This window comes from Humulus lupulus, chromosome 5 (assembly GCF_963169125.1).
Source record: "Humulus lupulus chromosome 5, drHumLupu1.1, whole genome shotgun sequence".
Lineage (NCBI taxonomy): Eukaryota > Viridiplantae > Streptophyta > Magnoliopsida > Rosales > Cannabaceae > Humulus > Humulus lupulus.
In genome coordinates, this window is record NC_084797.1 from 241,159,384 (window position 1) to 241,177,350 (window position 17,967).

Below are 17,967 nucleotides of genomic sequence, written 5' to 3' on the forward strand. Positions count from 1 at the left end.
TAGTCTGTCACCTTGGACATTGGAGGGGCCAAAATCTGTAGTGATTGATGCCTTTTCTTTGGTACGGCTCTTCAGGCCCTACCTATTTCTAGGCATGTCACACCTGATCTCAAAGAACAATGTAATCTAACCAAAGAGTAAATATTATGTTCCTTGTCTTTTTAAGGCTTGAAGTTTAATGTTCTAATTGTCCATAATAACATAATATGGTCAATTTTTATGTACCCCAAAAAAAAACTGTCTTTGTTGTAATGATATGTACACACTTTTGTACACCAAATTATTACATAATAAGTTTTCTTAACAAATCATGAGATTATCACTTAATTTATAGATTATAAAACTTAGACAGCAAACAAATAACACAACAACCATTTGTTTAATTAGTTGGTTTGATTGCTAATTTTAGTGTTGTCTTATAAGAACAAAAAAATAAAATAAAGCATCTATATGTATTTTATTATAAAATATCCACAAAAATGTGACACATACAAAAAGATTCCTTCCTTATCTTTATATATATATATATATATATTTTATTAATGATGCTACATATCTTGATATAAAAAAGATTGCATTCTCATATCTTATTCCTAATCTTGGCTGCTTTCCAATCACACCCCACTTTGAACATAGATCACTCCACTTTTTTTTGTATTATTATTTTCACTTTAACAACAAAAAGTTAAATTGGTCGAATTCTTTATTTTTGCAGTTTTTTTTAAATAATTATGAGATTTTAATTTTTCTTATAATTTGGTTTTTAATCTTTTAAATTTAATATTTGCTCCCAATCTTTCAATGTTGGATGAAATAACCACCACTTATAGTTTTTTAAAAAGAGATGTTTTAACATTTTTTCGAGAAATTTACCCACTATTTAATTTTTTTAAAAAATAATTTTTATTTTGGGCAAATCTTTCCTAAATATAAGGTAAAAAAAAAAGAATTTGTCAGGGCATCGAAAGATGATTGGCTGTCTTGGCCTTGCAATGTCGGTGCTGTGATCCAATCTTAGCATCAGTTAAAGCTTCTTTCTTTTTATTTTTATTTTTTTTATAAACTATTGGGAATTGTTTTTATTTTATTTTTTTGATTTTATTGTATTAATGTTTGTGTTTTTATTAGATTATTTTGGTTTTTCTTGGACGTTTATGTCTCAAGCAGACCCACCCAAGTTCACAGTAAGGGCTTGTAATCAGCTATAGAAGAAGTAGCGGTAGAGCCTTGATATCATTTCAAAGTTGGAGCAAATCAACTGGGGAAGAAGATGAAGTTGAGCTGGAAGCTATGGCTTCCTCAGAAGCACAAGCACTTGCTTCTTAAGTTCGCGGTGGCCGTACTCTTAATGGGTCTTGCTTTTCGGCTTCTTCTCGTTCGCTCCACCGACATTTCTCCCGAACTCGAAATCCCTTTACCTGAAACCCCTCGTCTTCCTCAAAAAATTGAGGCTTTAGAACCACCGCCTTCTCTTGAAGTTGAAGCTCAAGAGAATGAGGAAGAGATTTCTGAAACAGGTAAATTCTAGTTGAGAAAGTTGTTCGATGAGATCTAGTTACAATTAATGGTGAATGGTTGTATTATGGAGATTTTAATGGGTGCTGTGTTGATTGTGATAACAAAGTGTTAATCTGATTTGAGTTTTTGACGAGGTAAACCTACATTGCAATTAAGTTATGAATTTAGTTTAAGGGTTGAGATCTAATTCGCATTACTGGTAAATGATGAAAATAATAATGGGGTTTGTCATGATTTAGCTTTTCTTAATCAATATTATGAAGCTTTTAATGGGTAATTGGGTTAAGTTTAGATTCCCTTTGCTGGCTATCCTACTTTGAAAGTGGTCCCATTTGGCTATGCATTGAATTTAGGCTGAGATCTAATTGCCATTAATGGTGATATGATGAAAACAATAATGGGGTTGGTCGTTTGTCATGCTTAAGCTTGTCTCAATCAAAATTATAAAGATTTTAATGGTTGCTTTGTGATTACGATAACAACTGTTAAATTTGATTGATATGTTCTGATTTTATTCTATAATCCTTTGTTTGAGTAGACCTTTTCCAAATAGATGGAGATAAGTGTAATCTTTTCAATGGGGACTGGGTTCCAAACCCATCGGGTCCTCTTTACACAAATAAGACCTGCTCTTTTATCGAATCCCATCAGAATTGCATTAGAAATGGCAGACCTGATTCAGACTATTTATATTGGAGGTGGAAACCTCGACAATGTGACTTACCAAAGTTTGATGCCGAAAGATTCCTTGAGCTGATGAGGAACAAAGCATGGGCATTGATAGGTGATTCAATATCTCGTAACCATGTGCAGTCATTGCTCTGCATGCTATCAACGGTATATGTTTGAATTAGCTAGTCATTTTCTATATTTTCTCTGTTAAGCTTTTCATAATATTTATGTGCTTTGTCTTCCATTAAACTGCACATCTTCTTGCATTTTGTTTCTCAAAATAGTAGGATCTATTCTATCAACTACGGATGCTGTTGCCTTCTTTTGTTTCCTTTACAATTTGAATTCAATTTCTGGTTTTTCATTGTAATTTTGAGGTATTATGGGTTGTGAAATACTTGCTGAAGTCCTAAATGTTTCCCCATTGATGTTTCTAAGCTCAGCAACCTCAACATTGTTTTTGACTTTTTTTTTAAACTGCCCAGGAATATGTTGTGTACTATGCTTTTGTTGATCCATGTTAGAGTACTTGCTTATTCATGTGATGAAAATATTAGTTATGAAGATGGTAGTTGCTACAACGAATAACATATTCAGTAGGGGACTTCTTCTTTTCTTCATTACATTTGATTAGTTGTTTTCCTGAGAAGATTTGTTTGAACTAAATTCTATAATTTATATGCCTTTTTCTGGTCTCTCACTTAATAGTGAGTCTCTGTGTTTTAATGAAGTCCATAGTATAAATATGCTGCATAAATTTGAGAGTCAATATTTGTTGATTGTTTAATTATTATCCCTTTATGACTTTCGATTGCTCAAGCCTCTTTATCGTTAATTTTTTTCAGAATTGAAAAGGATTATGACTGACTCTGGTTTGGTAAATATTGCCTTGCTTTTGACAATGTTAGGGGTACTCCCGTTTCCAAAAAAAATTCTAAGCTTTCTAAATGTTTACAGTGGTGACTTTGCTTGCAATGCTGTTTTTGGTTCTAATCTTTTGCTGATTTATACTCTCTGACTATATATATAGGTTTTAAGTGTGTTTTTTTCTTTCTTATTGGAGCCTGCATTTATTTTCTGAACTCTTATAGCAATAATAAGTGACATTCAAATTAAAATGTTGTTTGTCTTTGTAGCGGATTGTTTTTGTTTACGAGCATGATGTGTGTGGATGTTATGTTGTCTATCTCAATTCTGGCCCTTTTCAAACAATTTAGTTAAAATATCTAAGTTGTCCTTCTCCTTCAGGTGGAAAAACCCGTTGAAGTCTTCCATGACAAGGAATATAAGTCCAGACGATGGAACTTCCCCACATACAATTTGACTATCTCAGTTATTTGGTCCCCTTTCCTTGTAAAAGCTACCATATATGAAGACTACAATGGTGTTTCAACGTCTGAAGTTAAGCTGCATCTTGACAAACTTGATAAGAAATGGACAACTCTTTACGAGAACTTAGACTACATGATCATTTCTACCGGGAAATGGTTTCTCAAATCTTCAATCTACTACGAGAACAACGAAGTTGTGGGATGCCATTACTGTCCTAAAAGAAAATTCGAGGAGTTGGGGTTTGGTTTTGCTTATCGGAAAGCACTGAGAGAAGCGATGAACTTTGTAGCAAAATCTAATCACAAAGGCATGATCCTTTTCAGAACTTCTACACCAGATCATTTTGAGAACGGGGAGTGGTCTAGCGGTGGGACTTGCAAGAGAAAATTCCCAGCTAAAGAAGGTGATTTTCGACTGAAGGACATACACAGGATTCTGCGTAAAATTGAGCTAGAAGAATTTAGGGATGCGACAGCAAATGCTTCCACCGATGGGGTCAAGATGAAACTCCTCGATGTTAATCCGCTTTCACTGTTGAGGCCAGACGGGCATCCGGGTCCTTACAGAGAATATCATCCCTTCGAACGCCATAAAGATGGAAACGTCCAAAATGATTGTCTGCATTGGTGCTTACCGGGGCCGATTGATTCATGGAATGATTTGATAATGGAAATGGTGGTGAATAGCTAAGAAATTAGCCAGTTTGTTGCCTCAAAAAACTTTTTCCTTGTAGAGTTGAAAAGTGCATGTGATATGGTATTCTTGTAAAGGGTTGCTCTTGCCAAGTTTTGACATTCGAAACATCAAGCTTTTATGGCCAGAAGTGCAACTGTACTAGGTATCAAAATTGGCCTGTCTTTGACTTCATCATGTTATGGTATAAAGAATAGAAGAATATTCGAATGAAGGTCGAAACAGTAACATTATGATAAAGTGAAACCTCAACCATATTTATTTGTTGTAGATTTTTATTTTGATTCTGATATTTGCTAAAGCCCACCTGCTCTTTCTTAGATATATGGTCATGTTTTCTTGTGTCCTGGTTCAAAAAATTCTCAGCACTCTGTGTTAAGTGTAGTTTTTTTAATTCTAGTAATTGTTAAGACAAAATTTACACCATGTTCATGAAAGTTGAAAATGCATAATCATTCATGAAATACACCTTTAATTGTAAGTTTTGATTTTTTTTTGGTATGTTCCTAGCTTCGTCCTTAATTAAGAGTTAAGTGAAGTTTAATTTTCTTTGAATCTCTCCCTAAGAATTGACTACATAATGGTGTACTTTTATGGTGTATATTTTTTCTTTCTTTCTAAAGGACATCATTGCTTTTTCCTTCAAAAATATATTTCTAATATAAAAATATTATATGAGATTAGCAGCAATGTCACCAATGTACATGTTATGGAACTATATACAAATATTTTTGTTACATAAAATATAACTTTTGGTACATTAAGAAACTATTACCCAATTACATTGAATTCAAACCATATCAATATTTTTAATTTTATAAATTTAAATGGGTTTTTTATATGCCTAAAGTACAATAAGAAGAAAAATTCCTAATCAAAGTTATAATGAAAATATCATACAATAAATATATAATATAAAAGAATAAAAATGAATAATTCAAAGAGGGTTTGGCCAAGTGATATTCTTTTTATATTCATTTTGCATAATAATTTTATTTGAATAATTATTTACAAAATAATATTTTAGGCACCCTCAACACCTTATGTCAAAAATTCCAAACACCTTATTAAAAATTCCCGACACTTTATATAGATTCCAATCATACATTATTTTGTAAACAATTATGATAAGAAAGACACTATAAAAAATTATATTTTAAAAATGTTTATTTTCATTAATGACTCATAATTAAATAAATAAATAAAAAAGTAACATAATTGTCTTTTACTAGTCAAATTTGGGAATTAAAACTAAATATAAAAATTGCTAAAAAAACTAAACATAAATCTCTCATAAAATACAAATTGAACTAAGAAATAATATATTTAAAATTTAAAAACCCATAAATAATACTAATTAAGAAAAGATATCCCAACCCTTCAAATTACCTATACATATGGTAAGAAATAAGAATGAATCAATGCACTAATTTCTACCAACGGTCAAATTAAGGCAAATGAATCAGTGCTGGAACTCAAACCATTCTTCATTCCCCAAAATTATATTTTTGAATTTGAAAAATCTAGCCGTTACCCCTGTCCACTCTCTCTATATAAAACCCTCTTCTCTTCCATTGACCAAATTATCTAAGACCCAATCTGCAGAGAACTCGCTCCTCTCAATTTTCTTCCTTCTACCATGGCCGGAGCTGCAGTTGCCGCCGAGACGAAGCCCAAGAAGCAGAACCGTAGAGCTCTCAAAGAGAAGAATCCAACTCCCGACGAGGCCAACATTCTGGCCGGGAAAGTGTCCGAGCCGTCTCCTTCGCCGTCGCCTGCGATGTTGAAGGACGATCCTGCGAAGGAGAACCATGAAAGCCTCTCGCAGAAGATGATGTCGCCCAAGAAAGGGAGAGCCGCTTCGAAGAAACAAGCGACGAAGCAAACGACGGCGTCTTCGTTTGAGAAAGACTTGCAGGAAATGCAAGATAAGCTTCAGAAATTGAGGATCGAGAAGGAGAAGACCGAGGAGCTTTTGAAGGAAAAGGATGAGATGTTGAAGATCAGGGAGGAAGAGCTTGAAAACCGAGGTCGAGCGCAGGAGAAGCTTCAGATGGAGCTGAAGAAATTGCAGAAGGCGAAGGAGTTTAAACCCACCGTGGTTAGTGTTTTTGATGATTCCTTACTTGAATTTTCTTGTCATGGTAGAATGGTTCTTAATTTTTTATTTTTTGTAAATATATTTGTAGACATTTCCTATTTTCCAATCCATGAAAGATAATGAACAAGACAAGAAAGAGAAGAAGAAGAAGGTGTGCCCTGAAAAGAAAAGGCCATCTCCACCGTACATCCTGTGGTGCAAAGATCAGTGGAATGAGGTAACAGAAATCAAATGAGTAAAGGGTTTTTTTTTTAATTATTTTGAATGTTTTTGTAAAATCTATCTGGGTTTTTTTAATTCAGATCAAGAAGGAGAATCCTGATGCTCAATTCTCAGACATTACCAACATTTTGGGGGCGAAATGGAAAACTGTCACTGCTGAAGAGAAGAAGCCTTATGAGGAGAAGTACCAAACTGAGAAAGAAGCTTACTTGCTGGTTGTTGCCAAAGAGAAGCGAGAGACTGAAGCCATGAGACTATTTGAAGATGAGCACAAACAAAAGACAGCTATGGAGTTGCTTGAACAGTACCTCCAGTTCAAACAAGAAGCTGAGAAATCTGAGAAGGAAAACAAGAAGACTAAGTAAGAAAATCCCTTCTCTTTCTGTATGTACATGACCATGGAAACACTGGTGTTTTAACTCAATTGGAATTTTACAGGAAAGAAAAGGATCCATTGAAACCGAAGCAACCCATGTCAGCCTATTTCCTCTTCTCAAACGAGAGAAGAGCTGCTCTACGTGAAGACAACAAGAGTGTGTTGGAGGTAGCAAAGATCACTGGTGAAGAGTGGAAGAACATGACAGAGGAAATGAAAGCTCCTTATGAAGAGGTTCCATTCTTGAATTTTTTCTTTTGCTGTTGTCAAATGACTTTTCCTTTTTATATGGTGTCATGTTTACTTACGGTTTTTTCATGCTATGGAAATTGCAGTTGGCAAAGAAGAATAAGGAGAAGTACAAGCAAGAGATGGAGATTTACAATCAGAAGAAGGAAGAGGAAGCTGAGATTTTGAGGAAGGAAGGTGAAGAAAATATGAAATTTCAGAAGCAAGAAGCCTTGCAATTGCTCAAGAAAAAGGAGAAAACAGACAACATTATCAAGGTTTCATAATCAAACTTTAAAACCATAATCACTTTTTAAATTGTGATCTATTAGTTACTTATTTGGTTGATTAATCTACAGAAAACAAAAGAGGTTCGCCAAAAGAAGAAGAAGGAGAAGAATGTTGACCCCAACAAGCCCAAAAAGCCTGCATCTTCTTACCTTCTGTTCAGGTGAATAATAGTAAAATAAATTGAAAATTTCCTTAGAAATTGAAAAAGGCTTCAAGAGAAAATAGCTTAGTTATGTGGTATGTTGATGAAATGCAGCAAAGAAGCCAGAAAGAACTTATTGGAGGAGAAACCAGGGCTCAACAGTGCCTCAGTTAATGCAGCTATTTCAGTCAAATGGAAGGTAAATATAGTACTGTTTAAATTATGTTTGATTTGTCTTAACATTTTTTGTGGTTCTTTTATTTTAGGGTTATAATAATGAAATTGTATGTTTTGTAAATTTATAGGAACTGAATGAGAAAGATAGAGAAGTGTGGAATGAGAAAGCTGCAGAAGCCATGGAGGCATACAAAAAGGATTTAGAAGCTTACAACAAGACTATTGCTGCTAATACATCCCCTAATGAATGAGTGATTTCATGTTCAAGTGCTTGTTGAACATTCTGCTACACAAAATGACTCTTATGCTTCTTTTGTTAGTTTTTTTTTTAATGTGTTCTTTTAGCTAAACACATTAATGTGCAAAGAAAGCTATTCAATCGAGTTCAAGAAAAACTACTATTGCGAATTTAGGGACCGATTGGTATAGGATTTAAATATGATTTTATGTTTTTAGAATTTAAAAATTGTGGGACCTACAAAAAATACTTGATTGGTTAAGCATTTCTGAAAATTAATTCCAAAAACAAGTTTAATTTTATTGAAGGATTTAGGAAACGAAAATATCACGTTTCCAGCATAAATCCAAAATTTATTTTCAGCTTACTGCTACTTTTTTCTTATTCAAAAATTTCTTTTTTCATGTTTTATTTTTTATTTTTTTTCCTTTCTACTTTTTTTTGTCTTACTTTGATTTTTTTTCATTTCATATTTTTTACAAGTCAATCAACTTTTTTTTAAAATTATTTTGTATTTACTTCTATTTAAAATTTATAGTCATCTATATAAATTTAGTAAAATAATTAATTATAAAATCATATATAACAAATATAATTTGATTCTAATTTACAATATATTTCCTAGAGAAATTCATTGAAGAAGAAAAAGTATTTGATCAAATAAAAATTACAACAAATAAATAAAATAAATATTTCACTTCAATTATTATTATACTAAAAGTAAAATATATATAATTACATATTCAATTTTTAGATTTTCTACCAAATAATTATTCAATTTATAAAACTAAAAAATGATTAGCAGACAATACAATCAATCACATTTTCAGAAACATATCTAGATTCTTATTTCAAAATCATAATTTTTCAACATAAAGTTTTTAAATCACTACATGCCCTAAAAAATGTAACTTTAATTTAGAAAAAAAAAATCAAAATTAATGACAATGCAATATTGTTATAAATTTAACCAATAATTATTATTAAATTTTAATTTATCTATATAATTAAATTTTACTTAATTAAAATCTATTGATAAATCAAAATTTAATATTATACAACCTATGTATATAAAATATATAAAATTAAAATAATATTCAAATTCAGTTGTTCCAATCACATATTCAATTTCTGTTATATTTTCAAATTTAATACCAATCACAGATTCATTTTTTTAAAACTCAAAAACAGTTTACTGACATTGAACCAATCACATTTTCAGAAACACGATTTTAGTCACTAAATTCAGATTTTTATTTCAGAATCACACTTTTCAAAAATACAGTTTTCTAATCACGAACCAATCAGATATCTTCTTTTTATTTTTTTTGTTTTTGAGGGGACGTTTATCTCTGGAGTTCAAATATAATGCCAAGAGAACGACTCATCAAGAAAAACGACAATGATGCCAAGAGAACGACAACATTTGTTGTCGTTTATAAACGACAAACCTGAGATAAACGACAATACAATCAACGAAAAGATAACTGTAGAAGAAAACGACAATAATCAATATAAACGACATTTATAGATAGAAAACGAAACCACAATATCTGACATAATTTAAAATTTTAAAATTTGGGTGGGAATACCCAATTCGATATTGTGGATTGTTTAATAAGAATTATGCAACTATGCCCTCATCTATTCTCTTTTAGAAAATTGATGAACTGGTTCAAGTGAAGTTCATTTCCATCCTTGTCTCCGAAAAGTCCCTTCATTTCATTTGCCTTAAGTCTCATCAACTCGCCCGAGTCATCCACCATTGCCAATCTTACTGACTCAGCCACCGAGTCTCTTGTGAACGACCCATCAAACTCATCCCTGGGAATCTCCACCCCAACTCCCTTCTCACTCAAAAGCCTTGCATTGATTCCTTGATCATTCAACATCGGAAGCAACACCAGAACTCGGCCGTGTCCGAGTCCCTCCACAACCGAGTTCCAACCACAGTGAGTTAAGAATCCACCCACCGAGTCATGACTCAGTATCCTCACTTGCGGCGCCCACCCAACATAAACCCTTCCTCGATCCTTGACCCGCTCCAAGAACCCACCTGGTAACATCTCCGATTCAGGCTGAGGTGACCCCGGCGAGTTTCTGATCACCCAGAAGAACGGTAACTCGGATAGCTCCAGGCCAAGAGCCAACTCAGTGAGTTGCTCTCGAGTCAGAGTGGCCTCAGTCCCAAGCGCCACGTAAACCACAGACTTCTCTTTCCGTTCATTCAACCACTCCTTGATTTCCACCCAATCCACGACATCATCTCCTCCTCCGTCGTCTTCCACCACCGGCGGCAGAAAACCGATTGGAAAAACCGGTCTCCGGTAAAGTTGGCCGAGCAAATCGAACCATTCCGGTTCGAACTCGGGGCGGCTTTTAACAGCGACGACCTCGCTCTCATCAATGGCGAGACCAAAACGCATCGAATCGTTCGTAATCGTCTGGATATTCACGTCGATCTCTCTATCTACGTTCTTAGCGATCTCGTGGTACCGATAAACCAAGCGAGACTCAAACGGAATCCACTTCGGAACCACCGTGTAATCCTCCGCAGTCGATCTCGCATCCAGGCCGTCGATGAGACACGACGGCGGACCGATGAAGGAGAGCCAGGCGGCGTTGAATAGCGCGAGGAAAGCGCGGGAGACGCCGAGCTCGGCGGCGCGTCGATGGATCCAGTGGGAAGCGAAGTCGTAGATGATCCAATCGGGCTTGGAGGATTGGAGGAAGGCGGCTAGAGCCGGCTCGAGCGAGTCGAAGGCTTGTTTGAGGAGTGATTGGGTGCGGAAGGGTACATCGGCGGCGGACTCGGCGTTTAGGGGTAAATTTGGTATTTGCGGTAAAGGAAGGCTGACGAGGTTGAGGAGTGAAGAGAGGTGTGGGGGTACTTTGGGAATTTTAGTGAGGTTTCTTGGTGTGGAGACGAACCAAACTTTGTGACCCTTTTGGGCTAAGCATTTGGAGAGGTGGAAGAAGGGTATTAGGTGGCCCATGGCTAACCATGGGAACACCACCACCTGAAGATTTTCTCTAACGTTTTCCATGAAAATTTGCAGTACTGAGAAATGAAAAATGGACAAGTGGGAAAACTGGAAAATGCTTATGAAACTGATACTCAAATTACTAAAAGAGAAAATTTAATTAAAAATTCAAGTTTTTGATATGTAAAATATTGTGGCGGCTCAATATGTTGACCAAAAATACTTGTTCTTATGCTCCAATCCAAAACACACATTTTAATATTACAATGTCAGATGATTCTTTGTGGAGATTTGAGCCTGACAAACTATTATTTTGACATTATATGTTTATATTGTATAAGAGCTATATATATATACATATAAAAAATTAAGTATGATCTTATATGGCTACATCATTCGTAAAAATTATTGATATTATATTAGGTTTGGTTTGGTCTTCGTAGATTATTAATATTATCTATGGAGATAACTGTACAAATAAGTCTATATAACCCATACATATTTATATAGATAAGGGTAGCTTTGCGAGGCTATTGCTCCACAATCTCCAAGATTGGATAAATCTTTAAAATCATGAATAAATGATTTGACAATTTTTGTACAGGGGTTTCATTTTAAGTTTTACCGGTAGAGATTTTAGTGTTTATCGATCTGTAAATAATTTTTGGTGTGACTTTTTTTTATGACCGTGTGTATATTGTAACTATTTAGAGCATCATGTAAATTTTTAGAAAATTTCAAATAGTTTACACTACCGAAAATTAGGTTCAAACATGTTGTTTTCCATGCGCATAAAAAAATTAGTCACGCGTGCAACAACATGTTTGAACATAGTTTTCGGTACTGTAAACTATTCGGAATTTTCTGAAAATTTGCAGATGCTCTAAATAGCTACAATATACACGGTCATAAAAAAAAATCTCACTGAAAACTATTCACGGATTGTAAACACTGAGAGCCCTACCAGTAGGGCTTAAAGTGAAGCTCGTATAGGAGAGTTCCCCTAAATGATATATAGGTTAGTTAATTCAGTTAGAATCAGTTTAATCACAAACTTTCCCTATAAATAATGTATTGCTTACTTGAGCTTGCTGTGCTTTATAATTTACTGTCTCATAAACTCTTTCTGAAATTCTTTTTTTAAATCATGCTATCTTGATCTTCTACTCAATCTTCAACCACATTACCCATTCCTTCTCAAATTCCACTCCAACAACAACAATTTTTTGTTCTTGCTCAGGCATTGAACCACACCTGCCAATCACACCAATTTTCTATTATGGCCTGCTCTAATGAAAAATATAGGTGCTATGCGATGATACTTGAAAAAATAGTTTTTTATATAATTAATTAAAAATTTAATAATTAAATATAAAACAGTAATTAGTAACTTTGTTTTTATTTATTATTTTTAAAAAATTTAATTAAAATTTATTAAATTTTGAAAATGTAATTTTTTCACTTTCAAAATTTTTTTAAATTGTTTTCGATTTTTTGTTCTTTTTTTCTTTTCTTCTTCAAATCAACATCTCATTTTATATTGTTAAACAAAAAAACAAAAATAAAAGTTAGCAAATAAATTTATTATTTTTTGTTTTTAAAAACAAAAAAAAAATAGTTACCAAACATGTTTTTATTTTTTTAAAATAAAGAAACAAAAATAAAAATAATATTTCCATTTTTGTGTTTAAAAAATTCAAAAACAAAATTTTTACCAAACACAATCATAATTTTTGCAAAAGCCAATGAAGACTTTCCTGATAGCTATGCTTCTGCTCATCCTCAAATTGTTTTCTAGCACTATTGACCTCATTCTTAGTGTAATACCCTGGATAGCCAAGACCGTTACACTGTGTGTTTATAAAGGTACAAGACTTACTAATCAAGTCATTTATTTAGAAACGTGTTACTGAAATTGTAATGACCCACTACTCTAGACTTTAGGACCATTAATGAAACTATACATACAAACCTTAATAAGACTTACATTTGCGAAAATACCATAAATTTATTAGAAACTTGTAGAAACAAAAGTTACTTTCATAAAATAAGTAGGATATGGGTACCCATTGTCTTTAAAACAAAACATAACCTAAAGTGAAAATGAGTTACATAGAAAGTGCGGAAAATACATGTAAAACCATAAAAAAAGTAAAACAAAACTACATCCTCGAGAAATCGAACTCTCGACTCCTTGCCTCCATTCACCATCGATACACATTCTCTAAGCGTCCACGAATCTTACCGCCTCTAAAGCTATTTTCCTGCGCATAAAACAAAAAGGAATAAGCCTAATGCCGAGCAAGGAAAATCTAACACATAGTCATAAACATAAAATTTCATAATAAACATAAAGACATATCATAACACTTATTACATACACTTATTATAATGACCATTATTACTTGGGGTCCCATAGACTAAACAAGTCATATGCCCATGAGATTAGTGGGGTCCTACTAGCTAAGTAGGTCATATGCCCATAATCTTTTTGGGGTCTTGTTAGTCATATGGGTCATATGCCCAAGCCTACAAACATACACATTTCATAACATATTTATAACATATTTCATAACATATCACATAAGATAACACAAGCATAAAACATATAGATTCTATCCTATTTTCCTTACCAAAGTTACCGGGATATGTGGACAGCGTTGGGACTTTGGAACACTCCTAATAACCATTATGAGAAAGAGTGAGTCTAATGAAGAAAAAGAGATGAAAAGGAATGGGAAGAGTAAACCATTGAAAAACATGCTTACCAAAACTTATGTGCTCAAGAACTTAGATTTCCTAACCAAAATAAAGATTAAGGTTAGAGACTGAGTAGAAGATTATGAGAACTTAAAAGAATAAATACAGAATTGAACTAGAGTTTTGGGTTACCTTGAAGACTTGTAAGACCAATCTACTCCTCAAACCGAAATACTCTAAAACCTTACTTCCCAAAGTGTTTGATAAGCTTATGATGATCAAGCTTATGATTCCCAAACCCAGGTGTTTATACTCTCACACTCACTTAGCACTTGCAGCCTCTGAACTTAGAGCAAAAGATGAATAATGGCTGGGTACTAGGTCCTATTTATATAGTTTAGGAATGAAAGGATCTTGATTTTACTTGAATAAAAATAATAGCTTTTTAGGTAAAAATAATTTGAATAATCGTTCAGCAGAGGCTGAAGACTCGTTCAAAAAGATGCTGGACTTATCAAGAGGTTGAATGGCTAAATGGGAAATGATTTCAAAACATTTAAAAATACACTGATAGAGGCGATATATCGCCCCCTGTAGGCGATATATCGCCTGGGCCAGTATGCCCGAGGTTGTCGTGCATCGTCTCGTGTTTTCCGTATCTACGTGCTGCGATATATCGCCCCCTATAGCTGCGATATATTGGCACACACTGATTAATTAAACACGAAATTACACATTTTTAGCTAAGTTTGAATGGAGTAAACAGCCTTGACTAAGCCCTCAACATATTCAAAGCTGCTGACTGACCCTATTGCATTCAAACTTTACTCCTTATTAAATTTAATCCTCAAAATACTTAATCCTTAATTACCCATTCATAACATGTGCTTAAAATCCTATTGGTCCTCATCTAAACCTTATAGTATAACAAATATTATCCTTAATATCAGTCATATAATCAAACCTTAGGTTAAACTTAATATTCTTAAACTATAGGTTAAACTTAGAAAATCTATAAGTACTACTATGAGTGTCCAAATAATTCCCGGTCTGAACCAAAAATCCACAGTTACAAAGATAATGCTATAAATACTATAATACTACTATCTATCTTAGCTAAGTAAAGTTCTTGGACTCTACAGAAACTACAGTTGAACTAGGGTTAAAAGATTTTGGTCTCAAAAGTTATATTTCTTATAATCAAACATTTTCTTTTACATGGGATCCCAGAAGTAGTAAAATTATAAGACAGTTTACAAATTTTCGGGATTAAAATACAGTTACTAGCCACTCTAAGGAAAAACAGACAATTAGGCTTTCCTGCTCCACTCCTCGGCCGTGGCGGCCGTTCAGCTGAATATGTACATGTTGGAAAAACTCATTGCAGGATCTTTATTTATTTTCATGCAATTTACATATTATCAAACAAACATGCAAATTCCTAGAACATGTTCCTATGAAATTGATACAAATACAGAGTAAAGTAAAAACTTACATTACGCAGCGGAACTGGAACAACTCCATCCTTCAATCTATCTAACCCTTGATTCCTTTCTGTAGCAGAGTATTATCAAGAGATTGAACAAGATCAGCAACACAGTCTTCCTCACCAAGCCTTTGATCAACCTAGAACTAGTGTGGGCTGGTTCTCAACACATGAGATAGAGATCTTTAAGAGAAGAAAAAGAGAGAGTGGCCAAGAAAGGTTAGACTGTCTAGGTTTTCACTTACCAATCAACTGAAACTTACTTCCTTATGAAAATCCTAGATATCATATTCCTTATATAGGCAACTTAATGAGATTTATTTAAATTTAAATTAATTAAAAATAATAAACAAAAATAAAAGCCTTGGGCTGCCATAAATGGACTTGGGCTCAATCTCTTTGTTTTGAATTTAAATCCCAACTGGGCCTAAATTCAAAACATTTTATTTTTTTTAATTAATTAATTAAATCTTTTTTCAAATTAACTAATTATAATTTGAAACTTGATTTAATATTATTTATTTATATTGATACCAATTTTTCAATATTAATAAATTTACCCAAAGATTATCTTTTATTCTCTAAATCTCATATCTCTGTAAATTTTCCAAAATTGACCTAGTCAACTTTAAAAATCCTAATTGATAATTAAATCAATTAATTGAGACATTCTAGATGATTTACTCAAAGGTGATGCGTGTAACGCCCTGGCTACCCCAGAACAGTTACGGTGAACGGTGGACCGGAAATTTGACTCATTGCCTGAGTCCTTTGGTCAAAAACGTGCTCTAAGTATGATTAATAGGTTAAGGTACAAAACCAATAAAAAGGAAATGGAGATTTTATTACAAACTGCTCTGCAGAGCTAAACAAAACATTTACAAGTGGTTCTCAGTACAAAATGGTCACTATAGTTGTAAAGTTACAGTTCCGCCGACCTAAGCGGCAAAAATAGGGTAAACCCCCTAGTTCCTCTGAGAACACCTTGGCCGTGGTGGTCAAGCGGCCGCATATGTACACAACACCACATCAGCTCCCCACTCAAGGCTAGGTGAGCTTTTCTTTCCCTTTACCTGCACCACATAGCACCCATGAGCCAAAGCCCAGCAAGAAAACACAACATTCCTCATAAACATTATCAAATGATTATCATCATAATCACACTGAGCATAAAGCTTTCAAACAAATGAGTGAACACCACATGAGGTCCTGATAAACCACACTGAGTGACTGACAAGCGAGTCACTAATTCAGATGGAAGAGTGGCTGATGGGTAAGCCACTAGCCTTCAACGGGTTCTGGTAAACCGCACTGAGTGACTGCCATGCATGTCACTAATTCAAGTGGGAGAGTGGCTGCTGAGTAAGCCACTAGCCTCCAAGCGCTTATTTCATTCATCGACCCTCGGGGTTGGTCTGGCATTAATGCTCTTTGAGTCATTCAATGCTAATAATCGATTAGATCCAATCTTACTGGCCTGCGTGACACACGCCAAGGCCGTCCTGACTAATAAGTCAGTTCATCGTGATCAATGCCCAATACCACTGCCGAACCTGACTAATAAGTCACAGCTTCACAGTGATACTAGCACCCTTGCCAAACCTGACTAATAAGTCAGTGCCATGCACAAATGAGCAACATATGCTAAGCATTCTATGTTCAATCCATGTCCATATTCTCACATTCAACATGCCTCAGGAATATCCATGCATGTTACACTTGGGGTGCAGTTTTCTTACCTCTGGTTCGAGCAAGAACGAACAAAAGAACAACCCTGAGAACGATCGACTTTTTGGTCCTTTAGCGGTTACCTGGTCATAACCAAAATGTAGGATTCATCAATAAAAAGTGATAACTGAGGATTCCCAAACCAAAACCCAGCCCCCGAGACCTCAAATACTACCCAACCGGGTACTAGGTCCAACCCCGAGGCCCATGGTTTGAATCCCTAAGCTAAAAACCATTTTTAACAAAATTTGGCCTATGGGCCGCGGCCCCAAAAAGCCGTGCCGCGGCACGCTTCTAAGCTCCATCTGCCAGACGCGCGTGGGCCGCGGCACGCAAAAGCTGTGCCGCGGCACCCAGCCCAGTTCAGCCCAAAACCAGCACGCGAACTCAGAATTGCCCCTGCGTTTTACCCTTAAAACCAGCCTCTCAAACCAACTTTAAACCTCTTCCAAACACCCAATTCAACCCCCTATCAACACCCTTAACTCACTCTCATCAAACCCCAATCAAGCTAACACAAAAACCTCCTTTGATTCATGCTTCCCACAACCAAAAACATGAATTGAAAACTATAAACAAAAACAGAGTATAACCTGAAATTCAAAGACAATTCCTTACCTCCAACTGGTTTTGAACCCTCTTAAGATGATGAACTAAGACCACAACCTCCAAGCTTTGATTCCCTAACTTGCCACCTCAACTTGGGACCAAAAACCTCAAAGAATGATAGAGAGGAAATGATGTACAGGAAGGAAGAAGAAGACTCTCTGTTTTTGCTCTGTTTTGAACGGTTTCCACAGCCTTCTAAAACCACATATATCCTAGCCAAATGACCTAAATGCCCCTAGGTCATTTAAGGCTCTAAAACCAACTTAAGGGCAATTTTGACATTTTCCACCTACACCGTTAATCATAATTAACGCTTCCCTTTTCCCGCTAATCTCAATATTCTCAAACTCCAATATTTCACATCTCGTTACCCTTTAATACCCGGTAACACTCTAACCATTAAAACACCCCGAGACTCACCCCGAGCCCCGAGCTTAAGCCTGTTATGACCAAACCGACGTTTAACATTT

General features: G+C 34.7%; 4 protein-coding genes across 5 annotated transcripts in view; 3 read left to right on the forward strand and 1 right to left on the reverse strand.

Moving 5' to 3' along the window:
* Positions 1-17,967, forward strand: part of LOC133834102 (uncharacterized) — a 61,577-nt gene that overhangs the window by 17,158 nt on the left and 26,452 nt on the right. The gene's annotated exons all lie outside the window — the stretch shown is intronic.
* LOC133778570 (protein trichome birefringence-like 24) lies at positions 927-4,539 on the forward strand. 2 transcript variants are annotated; one of them, XM_062218542.1, is made up of 4 exons: positions 927-1,023; positions 1,129-1,517; positions 2,057-2,355; positions 3,439-4,539. In XM_062218542.1, exons 2-4 carry the CDS (start codon positions 1,271-1,273, stop codon positions 4,210-4,212), a joined length of 1,320 nt encoding a protein of 439 aa, XP_062074526.1. In that variant the 5' UTR covers positions 927-1,023; positions 1,129-1,270; the 3' UTR covers positions 4,213-4,539. The 2 variants fall into 2 exon arrangements, with proteins under 2 accessions (XP_062074526.1, XP_062074527.1); XM_062218543.1 differs by lacking the exon at positions 927-1,023 and having other exon boundaries at positions 1,114-1,517.
* Positions 5,785-8,239, forward strand: LOC133778568 (high mobility group B protein 13-like). Its single transcript, XM_062218541.1, has 8 exons — positions 5,785-6,316; positions 6,405-6,533; positions 6,619-6,899; positions 6,977-7,148; positions 7,250-7,420; positions 7,502-7,593; positions 7,690-7,774; positions 7,881-8,239. Exons 1-8 carry the CDS (start codon positions 5,855-5,857, stop codon positions 8,001-8,003), a joined length of 1,515 nt encoding a protein of 504 aa, XP_062074525.1. The 5' UTR covers positions 5,785-5,854; the 3' UTR covers positions 8,004-8,239.
* LOC133778571 (UDP-glycosyltransferase 91C1) lies at positions 9,497-11,279 on the reverse strand. Its single transcript, XM_062218544.1, has one exon. The coding sequence runs from the start codon at positions 11,035-11,037 to the stop codon at positions 9,631-9,633; it is 1,407 nt and encodes a 468-aa protein (XP_062074528.1). The 5' UTR covers positions 11,038-11,279; the 3' UTR covers positions 9,497-9,630.